The sequence below is a fragment of the Trichechus manatus genome, unplaced genomic scaffold, assembly GCF_000243295.1.
Source record: "Trichechus manatus latirostris isolate Lorelei unplaced genomic scaffold, TriManLat1.0 scaffold00015, whole genome shotgun sequence".
Classification (NCBI taxonomy): domain Eukaryota; kingdom Metazoa; phylum Chordata; class Mammalia; order Sirenia; family Trichechidae; genus Trichechus; species Trichechus manatus.
Genome location: NW_004443951.1, coordinates 21108041 through 21122745, shown reverse-complemented (window position 1 = coordinate 21122745; position 14705 = coordinate 21108041). Strand labels below are relative to the sequence as shown.

The window sequence follows — 14705 nt, the reverse complement described above, 5'->3', positions numbered from 1 at the left end:
AATGGAATTATTGTGAATTAGATAATTGCATGCAAAGTGCTCAGTTGTGTCTGACACATGGTAAGCACTCAATAAATGGTACCCAAGACCAGGGTCTTTCTAGCCAAACCTTCTAACTTGGTGGCCAAGAGCCCAGGATAATCTACCTTAGCAAGTCTGGGATGTGGTCTACTTATATATTTTGCTGCAGACACTAGAGCCGAAAACGACTCTGAAGGGCCTCATTTGCTTGTATTAGTTCCCAGGTTTCCCAGAATCTGGTCTGTGGGGAGAAGCCCTATTCCTCCACTAGGTCAAAGCAAGGCAGGACCCAGGAACCAACTTGGTCTCCTCGTCCCACGGTAGCAAAATTCCCAGAGCTGAGCAGAAAGAAAAAACAAGACATGATTGAGATTTCACTCAAGAATGTTTTTATTGAAGAGTTTGTAAGAAAAAAGGATGGACCCTCTGTATAAAGAGGAGATGTTTCCTCCAAACAGCAGGAAGGAATGAGACCTGGGTGGCTTCCCAGAAGCCGGTGTTTCCGGCATGACGGGCTCCCCTTTCCGGGCAAGCACTGCAGTGTGTCACACCACAGCTAGCAATTCCTTCCCACCCCGCTCCTAGCCTTTCCTCCCTCCATCCCACAACCCTGGGTTCCCTATAGCCATTTGCCAATGGCTTTCTGGAGGCCCAAGGGTAGAAGTGCCAGGTCTCTTAATGGGGTCAAAGTGGATTTTGCTTTGGAAAATTCGATCAGAAATGTAAAATGGTTTGAACTCTTTCTAGTCCAACCAAGGACGATCACATCCAGCCCTTTGAAGGGAAAGGGAACAAAGAATTTTCCATCTGAAGGTACACACTTGTGGAGTAAATGGACTATATCACAATCTGCTCTTCATTAGCATGGAGAATGGAAATGAGGTTAGAAGAATATGTAACATCCATGTTAAGGAGTCACTGAGTTCTAGAGGGCAGAAGGAGCACTGAGGCTTTCTGATCCAGTAAGTGCTCCCGCTGGCCACCTTGAAGTCCTAGGGTTGGTCATTCCTCTCCAGCTGGGAGATTGTCCTCAATCCGCCTGATGAACCTCATCCGGATTTCTGTCACACTGTCTCCTTTCAGGGTATCCTGGACAAACTTGGCTTCCACAGCCATCTGGACCTGGGTGACAGTGGGAAAATGAAGGGGCAGCTGCCTAGCCATGGCCTCTGGGGAATCACCAGGGATGGGACTATAACTGGTTCACCCACAGCAGTCAAAAAAAGGGGCAAGGGGTGGGGGAGCCTAGGGACAAAGTTGCCAGCTCCAATGTTCCCTTGTAGAAGACGAGGCCTATAAGAAGAAACTTAACAAAGAACACCCAAGTATGAGACTGTCACAAAATAAGCCAATCTGGGAACTGATGTTCCTGAGTCTTAGGGGCTGGCAGCACTACCTCCCGGCCTAGTGGAGAGGACTATCACCATGCTAAATCCTATACATAGCAACAGCAGCATCTTAGACAGCAAAGCGCTGAGGTGAGCCAAACGTCTTTCCTTTCGCTCTCATTCATTCATTCATTCATTCATTCAAACATTTACCATGCCGCTACTACATTTCAGGTGTCCCAGAAGGCCAAGAGCTGCACTCACCATCTCCAAGGCTCCCCGCAACACCCCACACAAGAGATTGGAATAAATAAGGGATGAGTGGTTATCAGGAAGTTCCACAAAGTCCACCAAGGGGTTATTTTCCAAAATGAGGGAGAATTCGTCACCCGCTGGGCTCCAATTGGTGATGCTTGGAGTGATGCCCAAGTACATCTTAAACGCCACCTGTTGGGGACACACAACAGCATTGTGGGGTAAGAGCAGCAGAAGCTATACAACAGGGAAGGGACTGGCAAAATGGGAAAATAAGAGAAATAAAAAATAGGCAATAAGTTTTGCTCAGGAGCAAATCTGTGGCCTCTGCCAGATGCTGAAGCTTTAGATATTCAAAGACTAAAAAAGAAAAAGCATCTGTGCACAATTCAGCACCCCTCTCCTTTAAGGCATCGTACAATTAAGCAGTAATTCAGTGTCCGCCTGCACATGTCAGTGGAAGGGAACACTCATCTTCTGATGGGGTGGCTGCCCTGAACCAGTATCTGAGCACAGAATGCAGACAGGCCCTAACACACATCCCTGTTCCCCTGTGCTAGTTGAACCCACTTTTTTAAGAAAAATTTTATTGTACTTTAAGTGAAAGTTTACAATTCAAGTTAGTCTCTCATACAAAAATTCATACACAGTTATGTCACCCTAGTTGTTCTCCCTATACTGTGACAACACATTCCTCCTTTCCACCCAATTTCCCGTGTCTATTCAACCAGCTCCTGACCCTCTCTGCCTTCTCATCTCGCCTCCGGACAGGAGCTGCCCATTTAGTCTCATGTATCTACCTGAGCTAAGAAGAAGCACACTATTCACGAGTATAATTTTATGTCCATAGTCCAGTCTAATCTTTAAAGAGCTGGCCTCAGGAATGGTTTTAGTGCTGGGTTGACAGCGACTCCGGGGGCCATGCTTTCTGGGGTTCCTCCAGTCTCCATCAGACCATTAAGTCTGGTCTTTTTACTAGAATTTGAGTTCTGCACCCCACTTTTCTCCTGCTCCATCAGGGACTCTGAACCCTCTTTCTTAAAAGCAAATATAGGTCACTGGGGTAGAATTACTCCAAATACATCTTTCCCTCTATCTACTCGCCTAATTCTAAACTCTCACAAAGTTCCCTCTGCTGTCAACCCTCTTTAGGATTTGGGCATGGCCAGCGTGTTCTACAACAGAAAGAACCTACCTTAAGGTAACTGACACCACAGAGCTACATGTGTTTTATCATTTATTATCAACACTAAGACATTTAACACTAATATTATTAATAATAGCAAACATTACTATATGCACAAGACTATGCTAAGTACATTTATTTTACCTGAATGCTCACAATCATTATTTACTCCTTACAACAACCCCATGAGGTAGTTCTTATTTTCTTCATTTTAAAGATGAGGAAACTGATAATTAAATAGGTTAAGAGTAAGTTCCTTAAGAATCCAGAACTAGGAAGTACTGGAGCCAGAATGTAAAGCCAGATTTGTATGAGGCCAAAGCCTACAGTCTTAACCCCCATACTACACTGCTACCCCTTGAGTGGAGGGGATTTGGCTTAGATTTCAGTGGGGCTTCAATCCACAGGGATGACTCCAACCACTCTTCTCTTTTTCAAAATCTGTGCTACTCCCAAACCACCAGGAAGGCTTCCTTGGTCCAATCAGCTGTTTAACTAGTCTTTTGGGAGATTCAGGGCTTCTCTAAGGGAGACGGAGAAAGTGGTAAGCAGTGCCTCCAATCCTTCAGGATGGCCAGGTAGCCCAGGATAATGACCTTAGCGATGACATCTGCAGTTTCCCGAAAGTCGTGGCATCTCCCGACATTTGACCTTGCCAAGAAATCTTCAATCAGTCGGACGCCAATGTTATAGCCCCTAGGAAGGAAATTAGAGAACACACAGGTATGGGGTGATAGTCTCAATATAAGGCTGTTTGTGGTAAAGGGAAAATGGGGATAATCTCAAAACATCCCAATAAATGAGCTCAGTGGAAATTGTGCCCAAAACATTAGCTATGATAGAGGACTCTGTCCTGTGCTCTAAAGGACAACGTAGTCTCAGTGTGCTGGTAAACCCTATCCCTGCCTCTCCCGTAGAAGAGCTCACTCACATTTTGTCCAGCTGTTTATTCACATCTTCATCATTTTCATAGTCCTTGCAAAGCTGGGTGACCAGAGCCCCATAGGTCAGGGTGAAGAGCTCAGAGCTCTGAAAGAGGTTCAAAAGGCAGTCAGGACCAAGCAGCACAAAAGAGAAAGGGTGGAGCGTGTCTGGGTCAGCCCCAATGCAACTCTCAGGACTCAAAGGAAGGCTGCCTTGTCCGGTGGAAAAGAACATCATCCCCTATGGAGCTGCCAGGGAGTATGGCCCCCAGGGTGAACCTGGCAGGCCTGCAGCTAGATTAGCACCTCATGCACTAAGCAGTCATCTTCCAGTACACCAAGGTGGGCTTCTGCCAACTCAGGTTCCTACCACAGCTGCCAAGCCTAAGCTCAGGTCACCAGTACCTGATGTGGGAGCAGCAAAGTTTCACTAGGCACTATGAAAGACAGATCTGTGTGTCAGCAGGTATGACTGACGGCTTCTCCAACCCCTTAGAATGTCCTGGCCTAGAGATAAACTGTACTCCCACGGCTCCACCCAGGAGCAGCAGAGGATCCAGGTGCCTAGTCCACAGGGAAGAAAGTCAGTCCTAGACCAAGTCCAGTGCACCAATGACAACCCCTCTCCAAAGTCACCTATCTTGGGGAAAAAAAATGTTCCTTCGTCACACAGATAAAATGTTTCCAGGAAAGAAGATAACTCTGACACAAATGCAATCTTTTGTGTACCTGAAACACAACACTGACCTGTACTGGTTTCCATTACAATCTCAGTTAAAATCACAGAAACTCTTTCTTGGATAAAGAATCCTGTAATCTACCTACCAAAAAACAGACAGATGGGCAAGGTGAAATGAATAATAAATACCAAAACTACAGAATGAAAACAGCAGCATTATCAGAGTTAAACAAAGTGAGAAACACATTAACAGCACATCTGGACCAATGGATTCCCATAGGAATGAACGTGAAAATCAAGACTGCCCCCTAACCATAATGGGCTGGTGGGAGGTCACTGCAAGAATAATAATTTGATGCCTTTTGCTTACATACCACATTCTACTTTTCATCATTTCATTTTCCATCCCACAGTAACTCTGTAAAGCAGAAATGGCAGGAATTATCCCCATTTTAGAGATGAGGAAACTAAGATTCAGAATGGTTAAGTAATTTGCCCAAGAACACACAGCTAATTACTGACAAAAGTAATCTGGGGGGACAAAAATCAAGAGTTTATAAGTCAACATTCATTCCATCCACTATTCCCCACAACTGCAGTATTAAATAGCCTCCCCCCACAAACAAAACAAAACAAAACTTAGCTGCACTAGTGAGTCAAAGAAAATCCATTTCAGAATCAGGAAGCACTTTGACTCAACTAAAACAGTCAGATCGGGGTGTCTCCAAGAGACCATTTACCAAATATGGCAATTAAGGGGAAGCTATTAAGAAGGGGAATGACTTTTTAGTAAAGTCAAGGGCTTGGCACTAGAATGACTTGAGCATGAATGCATGGACACAATCCAGCAGTTACCAGTCTGGGGAGTTGGCACCACTGCATTAAGTCACTAGAGCTTTCCATCCATTATGAATGAGCCTTTGGATGAACACTCTAGGAGCCTCAGGCCCACCATGAAGCCAAGCAAGATGCAAATCCCGTTATAATCACTTCATACATACAGCTGCCCCCAATTTTCCTGTAAGAAAAATCAAGGTCCTGAATAAATATGTCTATGGTCACAGAATCAATATTCTGGGATCTGGGTATGGGATCCCTGATCCAGGTTCTCCACACCCTCTTTTAATTTAAAGTCTGTCTCCATCTTCAATTATGAACCAAGCCTATTTGGAACAGTGTGAGATATAAATATGTAACTTAAGGGTCATCATAGTTTAAAAATAGGAGTGGGGTTGTGATACAGAAAAAAAAATCATTCAGTCAACATTTACTATATAATATATAGCACAGGCTATCTAAGAGGAGGAAGACAAACAATCAACTGAGTAACATACATTGTTTGCGAGATGGTGGTAAGTGCTATGGAGAAAAAATAAGTACAAAAGATGATTAGGGAGCATGTACGTTTGTGTGTATGTGTGTAGGGGGTCAATTTTAAATAGGTGGTCAGGGAAGGCCTCACTAAGGTGATATTGTACAAAGACCCGAAGTACTGAGGAAAGGGTAAGCCATGAACACAGCCGGTGAAAAAGTTCCAGGCAGCAAGTATAAAGACCCCAAGAGGGGTGTATGCCTGACATGTTTGAGAAACAGTTAGGAGACCAGTGTAATTAAAGAGGAATAAGCAAGAGAAGAGGAAGTTAGAGAAGAAACAGGGAGATGGAGTCTGAAGACCTGCGTTCTGGGCCCATGTGACCCTCGTAACGAAAGGTTCTATGGAACCGCAAAGGTCAGCTAGTCCAACCAGTCCAATTTCTTCATTAAGCATAACCATGAGAGGTTAGCAGAACATCATTTATCCCCATTTTATAGGTGACAGGTTAAGTAACTGAGATTCAATACTCTTCTTATAGTTGAGCACTATCATGTAAAAAGTTGTGTGATCCTAGGTCATTACTTAATCTCCCTGAACATCAGTTTTTACCATCTATAAAATAGTGAAAATATTATCTGCCTTGTAGGGTTACTATGGAATTCAAGTGAGATAATGTTTGTAGAGAACCTGTTACCCAGTAAGTACTCCATTGGTAGATGTTATTTTTATTCCTAAAGTGGGTCGATGTGGCGCCAGAAATCACCTTGAACTAGGCTCAAGGAGGGCAAATAATAAACAGGGAGATTTTGGACCAATATAAAGGAATTTCTAACAATTAATAGGGTTGCTATGAGTAGGAATCGACTCAACGGCAGTGGGTCTGGTTTTGGTTTTAAGAGTCGGAATCGACTCGACGGCAACGGGTTTGGTTTTGGTTTTATAGAAAGAAATTTGGTTTGTAGCCAGAAGACCTGATTCTGAGTCTGGACTTGCCACTTACTAGCTGTGAGACCTCTGGTAAGTCACTTCACTGTGCTAGGCCTCAACCTCCTCACACGCAAAAACAGTAAGAGTAAAAACCTGTCATGTCAATCACAAGGTTGCTGAAAGAATCTAATGAGATAATGGACTGGAAGGTGCTTTGCAGACCAAAACACCATAAAGGGTTATGGCAGCTACACCAACATGATCTCTCAGCACTTCTTCCTGAGGATACAACTAAGCAGAGTAAGTTAAGTCACGCTCTACACTCAGGTGAGCCACTGCACTTGATGGTCTTCAGAAGGCCTTTCAGTTACTCCCCCTAACAAAACATCAAAACACCCTAAGGGGGCTGATCTTTGAGGCTGATGTTCCAAAAGTCATGCTTACTATTTCTGTCAGAACACAGTAACCTAGTATGACTGCCCCCCAGCAGCTGGGGAAGGAGGATCCGTAACAAGAATGAGTCCAGCCCTCTCTCTTACCCTCCAAGTCCCCTGTCGTAGACACTCCAGGTGCTGCTACTTAAGTCTTAAGTCACCTGAGCTCTGGAGAACAGATTCCTGGGTTGGGTTACTAACGTTGTTGTTTGCCATCAAGCTGATTCCAACTCAGAACGACTCTATAGGACAGAGGAGAAGTCCCCCACAGGGTTTCCTAGGCTGTAATCTTTACAGCAGATTGCCAGGTCTTTTCTCCCATGGAGCTGCTGGGTGGGTTCGAACCACTGACCTTTCAGTTAGCAGCCAAACGTTTAACAACCACACAACCAGGGCTCTTGGGTCACTAGTAGTAACACCACCACAAAAGAGAACAAGCCTGATTGTTCATGGGAATCAGGAACCAATAGCTATACAGACATGAAGACTAAAAGCTTTACTAATAAGGAGGCTAGCTGGCATTTACTGAGCGTCAACTGTGTTCTAGGCACACTGTTACACTGCTAACTTTACATACATTACCTCAAATAATCCTCAGAACAACTCTATGATCTAGGTACTATTATTACCTTTCTTTTTTATGGTGAAGCTGATGCTTAGAACAAATTAAGAAACTTGTCCAAGGTGACACAGCATGTAAGCAGTAGAGCCAGCATTCAATCTCAGACAGTACCATACCCCTTGTGTTGTGTGTGTGTGTCTGTCTCATAGAGTATATGCTTCTCAAGGTTAGGAACTAGGACTTTATCTCTGCATCTCCCACAGCACCTGGCACAGAGCTTTGTATGTAGCTGGGGTTCAGAAAAAGTTTGCTGGACAAATGGGCTATTTCTGTTTGCAGATTTAAAGCAGAGATCTAGTTACTTGAATATATTAACCACTTAGGTCTTGGAAGGCTTAAGTAGGAACACAGTAACTAGCAGGAGGTTGGGCTGATTGAGACAAGGGCTGCTAGAGGGGGAGACTCCCCAAGCAGAGAAGAGAGGAGCATGTCACAACCAGGTGGGCACAAAAAGGATCATACCCTAAGCCTTAAGTCCTAAGTAGGCACCAGTAGAAACTGAATGAGAGGATGCACTCAAACCCTCATTTAATTCATTAAACAAATATATACTGATGGCCAGGTATCATTTTAGGTGGAAGGAACGGAGCAGCAAACAATACAAATCCCTGCCCTTGTAGAATTTACATTCTCATGGGAGAGACTGAAAATGAACAAATAATTTATAATTAAATATCAGACAATGCTATGAAGAACAGAATAAAAGATAGAGAACTAGTCAGGTGGTGGCATTTATGTAACTGTGAACGAAGTTAAGGAGTAGGTGACTATGTAGGGGTAGGGAGTTCAAGACACAGAAGAGTAGTTGTGACTACTGGGGGATGGGGGTGGAAATTGCAGGTTCCTGCTAACGTATTCAAAGCCTTCAATATTTTGCGTAAAAAATGTACAAAATAAGAACAAAATATGAAAACTAAGCAGGAAGACCTCTCTGCTCATATCTTAGGAAAAGGAGGAGGAAACATTTACCATGCCCCACACATTTCTCACTATCTCATTTAATCCTCAACTACTGTACTAAGTTGGCATTATTGTCCCTATTTTACAGATAATGAAATTAAGGATTACTCCAGTTAGCCAATGTCGAGGATTCCAACCCAACATCCATGCCTCTTCCCCTACATGACACTGTTTCCTAGCGAAATATTCTCGTCTTTTTTCTTCTTTTAAATTCTTGGTATTTTCTCCAAAACAAATTAACCCGTGATCCATACAGTATCTTCAGGAGGCCCACAACTCCCTCCCCTCCAGAAAAATATAACTAAATGTCTATGTTTGTCTACTTAATGTTTCTGGGGAGAAGAACCACAGCTATATCAGTTTCTCAAAAGGGATCTGAGAGAGGAAAGCTTAAGAGCTATTCTAACGTTAAAAATCCTTCTGAAGCCCATTTTTAGTTTTTGGTTCCTGCTATAAAATGCAAAGGTGTGAGGGAAGTTTACTTATCCCCTCCAGAGCTGTCAACAAAGGGCCCCTGGTCTGCCCAATATGCAACCCAGGATACTCAGTTTTTAGAGGGGAAAACAAAGACAGGTGGCATGTGCAATTCTGGAGAGGGTAAGAAAAGACTAAAGAAAAGGAACACCTGCCAGGAAGGTCCCTTAGTTTTGAGAAAAATGTTATCCACCTGACCCTCCAGCCCCAGACCCCAACAGCAACCAAACTTTATGGAGACCCACTATTCCCAGGACGAGAAGGGAGTTCCCCCAGGCTTCACCAGAGGGTATCACTGCCCAGTCTGGCCCACCTCTTGCCCCACTGAATAGAAATTTCCTTTTTGGCAAGGCCAGGACCTGAGCGTCTCTCATAATGCCCACAGCACAGTTAAAAGACAGTATAGCCTAGTAATGTGAAGCATAAACTTTGGAGAAAGACTTGGGTTCCAATCCTGACTCTAGCTGTAAATTTGGGCACGTTACGTAACCTCTCTGAGCTGTAAAATGGAGGTTAAGATTATCTACCTAATAGGGTTACCTTGCGGATTAAATGAAATAATGCATGTAAAGTGCCTGGCCCAGTGTCTAACACATAGAGAGCATTAAGTGGTAGTTTCTGTTATTATTACGTCGTTGGTGGTGGTCCAGCAGTCAGCGAAGACCTCTTATTCATCGCACGGGGAGGGGTCTCTGGGCTAATCCAGCGGTCCTCCAACATGCCTCAGGCCAGGGACGCCCCCCGAGCGACTCTCCCTTCTCGACCCACCAAGCAGCCACCTCCTTCCTTCCTGTGGAACCACCCGCATCTCAGAGCTTACAGGAGGGTTCTTGCCCAATTGCGCCCGGCGCTCCGCGCCGGGCCCCTTCCACAGCCCGTCTCAATTCCGCTCCGCCCGCCGAGGTCACGCACTACAGGTTACCATTTTCTTGCTCTCGGTACCACGGTTCGACTGCCTCGACATGGTGCTAGCCGTCCCACTCCGCCTCGCTTCAGGATCACTCAACGACCCGCTCAGAACCCGCTCGGCCCAGCCACGGAGCCTCAACCTCCGGGACTGACCAACACCGATTCACTGCGCCTGCGCGGCCTGCCGCGCAGCACCACGGGACTCGTGGTCCGGCAGACGAAGGTAACTCCCGCCGGACAACCGTCGGACTACAACACCCAACAGCCGCGTTGGCAGTACCGCCCTTTAGCGCCGCCAGACTTCAACTCTCGGAGTGCTCCGCGCGCGGCTGTCTTGTAGAGCCTGGCTTTCCCTCCTTCTGGCCGGTGGGTGGCGTCCGCAGCTTGCGGTGATCCTGTATCACCCTCCTTATCCCCCACATCGCTCCCACCCCCGCCACCTCAGAGATGTTCCGCAAACTCCCCTCCGGACTCCGTGTGTCTCGGAAAGTCCCCCTTTCGAACTAGCCTCTTCCGCTGTTGCTGCAAGTCAGATCCGGAAGCTCCCAGGATGTCCCAGAAAACTAACAACGGCTACACGCTGATTTGGCTTCTTCATTGCAAAAATATTTAATGAATGACCACCTACTGTGTGCCAGCATTGCATAGAGGCTTTTCTTCACGCTATCATCTGTCCTCAAATCCCAAACGCAGCCAGCACCTGAATCCTGCCACCTGTGGCCTCGTGCTGGAATAGAATAGGTAGTCTGTAATAAAGCTCAGGCCTCTGTAATAAAGTTCAGACCACTTTCTCCCCTTTCCTCCCCTACAGCAGCTGCACTGCCTGGTTCCTGGGAAAGAAGGACCACCAGCTTTGATGGCAGTCAGTCCTGGGTTTGAATCTCAGTTTTGCCATCTTAGGCAAGTTGCTGGATCTCTCTCAGTTGTCAGGACTGGTGAGATATGTATGCAGAGCACGTGGACATATAAAAGGAACAAAGTAAATGTGTATTCCCTTTCTTCCAGTCAGCCTCTAAAAACAACCCAACAATGAGGCCCCAGAAACACCAGAGGAATGTGTTGGTCACAGCCTCGTCCATCACCAAGGGTAAGTACCACTGTCCTGACCACAGCTCTAACGCCAGTCTCTGGCTGATCAACTCTGAGGGGGTGGGGCTAAGGGTCCCTGAACACCCTCTCCTCACTTGGCCTGGTAGCCTCACTCTGCAGCAGCTGCAGTCTAGCCCTTAGCCTTCACTATGACAACCAGTCTGCCCAGACATGAGCCAGGCTAGGGAAGGTTGGAGGGCCCACTGGCTGCTCAGGCTGGAAGCCAGTACCCAAAATTCCCCTGGTCCCTCCCTAGGGGTGCAGAACCAATCATTCTCTAAGGCAGACATTCTTGGACCTCCCTGGAGGCAGTGACCCCTGACTTCCTCTCCTGTGTCAGTGTCCAGGGAGTAATGGGAGGGGGCCAAGAGTTCTGGGAAGGAACATGAGGGTGGGTTAGGAGGCAGGGAAGCAAGGGTCTGCTAGACCTTGGGGGCCAGCACAGCCAGAGAAAAGCCTCCAGCATTCCCAGGAGAAAGGACAGCTGAGGTGAAAGCCGCAGTTGGCCTGCCTGTCTGTTGGTCTGGGCTCCTCCCTGCCGGCTGCCCTTGGCTGCCCACAGAAACCTGAGTCACAGTCACGGCCAGCCGCCGGACCCCACCCAGCCTGCTGTTAGGCAGGGAGGTTCTATCTAGAGAGACTGGAGGAGGAGCCTCCCCCTGCCTGTCTCACTGCCTCTGAGATTCTTCCTCTCTTGGCCTGTGATTCCTCCTCTTTGCGTCTCTTTCCCTTTGGGACTTGTCCTTGTAGCATCATCAGCCCTGAATTAAGGGTGGGGGTAGGGTCCATCTCAGTCCGATCTATAGGCTCTCTTCCTTGCTCAGATGGGAACTTAAAAGCCCCTTAGCTGCTCCAAGGGCTCTCAGGCCCCCATCATTTCCAAATCCCAGTTCCTCCCCACCACCCTTCAGGGCCAGGACATTTAGGAACACCAGACACCCCGCACTCATCCTGCCCTGTTTCCTTCTCCCTAGAAAAGAACTCAGGGACAGCTTTCCATCCCTGTCAGGAGCTCTAGACAAAGTTCTCCTCCCAGGAACCCAAAGGGTTGAACCGATTAAGTCTTGGACTCTGAGTTCCACCTCCTCCAATTCCTCACTCTGCCTCCCCTTCCTCAAGAGCTGGAGGGAGGGTGACATTAGTTATTGCAGCAGGTGGACCACCCTTGAGGACATTCTCTGTCCCCAGGCCCAGGGAATGGGCCCTGAAGACTAAGGCTCCCCCTGGAGAGGTGGTCTGGGTTAGAGACCTCTTCTTGCTTCAGCGCCGTAGGGGTGGGGTGGGGGTGAGAATCTGGTGTCTTTTGGCTCAGCTTCCTCCACCATGAGGCCCCTCCCACTTCCTACTTTGTGAGTGTGGAGGCAGCCTGCAGGGCCTCGGTCCTGATTCATATCTCTTTGTCAAATTTCCTAGTGATTTCCTTCACTTCTTCAGGTTCATTGTGAACCCTGCCCCGCCAAATCTAGGAGGCTGTAAGCACTCTTGCGCCCTTCCTCCCCCTGGGGGACCAGGAAGGGGACATATTTCTGATCCCCATTCAGTGACCTGCCCCCCAGCCCAGCCTCATGGTGAGACTAACGGCTCACTCACGCCTGTTTCTGTGGAGGGGGAGGAGACTGTGCTGCAGGGGAGGCACAGAGTTCCCTGCCCCTCACCGAAGAGGGCAGGGCGTCCTATGGGGACTTCAGCTCCTGATGTTGCAAGAACCCCACTTGCTCCTTCTCTGGGATGTCTGATATTTGAAGGGCCACCCAGCCCCAAACTCAGAATCAGACACCCATTCTAAACCCTCTTAGTTGCTGGGGCCTGGAATCTGCCAGGGATCCTGGTCAGTTAGGGTGAGAATGGAGAGGAGCCCACCCCTTCTGTCCACCCTGACTTCACCAATCACAGGACACTCTCACTCACCTGGTTCCTCCTCAGCCATCCTCCCAGAACTCCCTGTGGATCCATCAGCTGTACGGGAAGCTTTCCAGGGCTAGCCAGGAGAACTGTCCTTTAAATCATCTAACTTCCAGATGCCTGGCTGGTCCCCACCACCAGCATCTTGTGAGAAGGTACAGGTGCCACCACCCTCAATCTAGGGGAAGATTCCTCAGCCTTGGCACCACTGACATTTTGGGCCTGATAATTCTTCATTGTGGGGGGCTGTCCCGTGCATTGTAAAATGTCCCCTGCCAGGGGGAATAGCCCCTGCTTGAAAACCATGATCCAGGGTAATACATTACACTATCTCTTATTGGAGCCGTGGTGGCACAGTGGTTAAGAGCTTGGCTGCTAACCAAAAGGTCAGCAGTTGGACTTCACCAGCTACTCCTTGGAAACCCTATAGGGCAGTTCAACTCTGTCCTATAGGGTCACTATGAGTCGGAATTGACTCGACAGCAATGAGTTTGGTATGGTTTCGACCTCTTGATGGTGAGCTCTCCAAAGTCAGTCCCAGATAATTAGACACAATAGAGGATTTCCAGTTCTAAAACCCTGCTCACTCCTCCTCTGCTGTAGAACCTCCAACAGCTTCCCATATCTACATTTCTAAGGCATCCAAGGCTTCCTATTTAGGTCATCCTTGGCCTATTTTCTCATCTTTGTTATTGTTGTTAGGTGCCCGTTAAGTCGGTTCGGTTCTGACTCATTGTGACCCTATGTACAACAGAACGAACAACTGCCCGGTCCTGTGCCGTCCTCACAATTGTTGCTATATTTGAGCCCATTCTCATCTTTAGCCACCATTTTTTCCCTCCAGTATTCTTGAACTCTAGCCAGTGTGGGTATCTCACTATTCCCCCCATATGTCTGGCCTTGCAGTAACTTCTACTTGTCCATCCTTCAAGACCAGAAGTGGGGGATAGGGAAGAGCCATCCCAGAAGGCCATCCTCCTGTTGGGTTCTGTTCTTGAATCTTCCTGAGTCTAGGCACTGCCTAGCTCAGGGTGAGTCTGTTCAGCTCTGGAAGATTCAGGCCCTGGAGGCCTCCAACCTTACAAATGATAGCTGCTCCTCACCCACCCCTGAATTCTGAATGAGAATCATAGACTCCATCATCCAGTAGTTTTTTACCCTGCAGATGGAGTGGTTGACAACAAAAATGAAGGATATGCTCCCCATTCTAATCCAGTTTTACCTTCTGAAGCCCCCTTATCATCAAAGCCTTCATACTTATTGTTGTTGTTAGTTGCTGTGGAGTCAATTCTGACTCGTGGTGACCCCATGTGTGCAGAGTAGAACTGCCCCCTACGGTTTCAAAGCTGTGACCTTTTGGAATCAGATCGCCAGGCCTGTCATTCAAGGCACTTCTGGGTAGGTTTGAACCACCAATCTTTTGGCTAGTGGTTGAGTGCTTAACCACTACCCAGGTAACCACTGAGTTGGAATCAACTTGACAGCAACTAACAATTTATTTATTGAGCACTTCTTATATGCCAGGTTCTGTGCTAAGCACTTCATGGCATTGCCTTATTTTATCCTTACAACTACACCATAATACCTCATGGCACGATTGTTTTCCTAATTTTATAGGTGTGCAATCTGGGTTTTAGGAAAGACAAGTCACTATTTTAAGGTTACCAGCTACAGTCGTCGG

The 14705-nt window shown here is 47.1% G+C and overlaps 1 protein-coding gene across 1 annotated transcript; it reads right to left on the bottom strand.

Moving 5' to 3' along the window:
* Positions 1-384: 384 nt before the first annotated feature.
* TRAPPC3 (trafficking protein particle complex subunit 3) lies at positions 385-10277 on the bottom strand. The gene is made up of 5 exons (XM_004371941.2): positions 10047-10277; positions 3722-3819; positions 3387-3486; positions 1614-1796; positions 385-1143 (listed from the first exon to the last, which is right to left on the bottom strand). Exons 1-5 carry the CDS (start codon positions 10086-10088, stop codon positions 1024-1026), a joined length of 543 nt encoding a protein of 180 aa, XP_004371998.1. The 5' UTR covers positions 10089-10277; the 3' UTR covers positions 385-1023.
* Positions 10278-14705: the final 4428 nt, after the last annotated feature.

Coding starts and splice junctions, on each gene's coding strand:
- TRAPPC3 (XM_004371941.2), bottom strand. CDS start 10,088: ATGTCGAGGCAGTCGAACCGTGGTACCGAGAGCAAGAAAATG. Junction 3,820..10,046: donor GTACCGAGAGCAAGAAAATG/GTAACCTGTAGT, acceptor AACCTCTTTCAG/AGCTCTGAGCTCTTCACCCT. Junction 1,144..1,613: donor TGCGGGGAGCCTTGGAGATG/GTGAGTGCAGCT, acceptor ACTGTCACCCAG/GTCCAGATGGCTGTGGAAGC.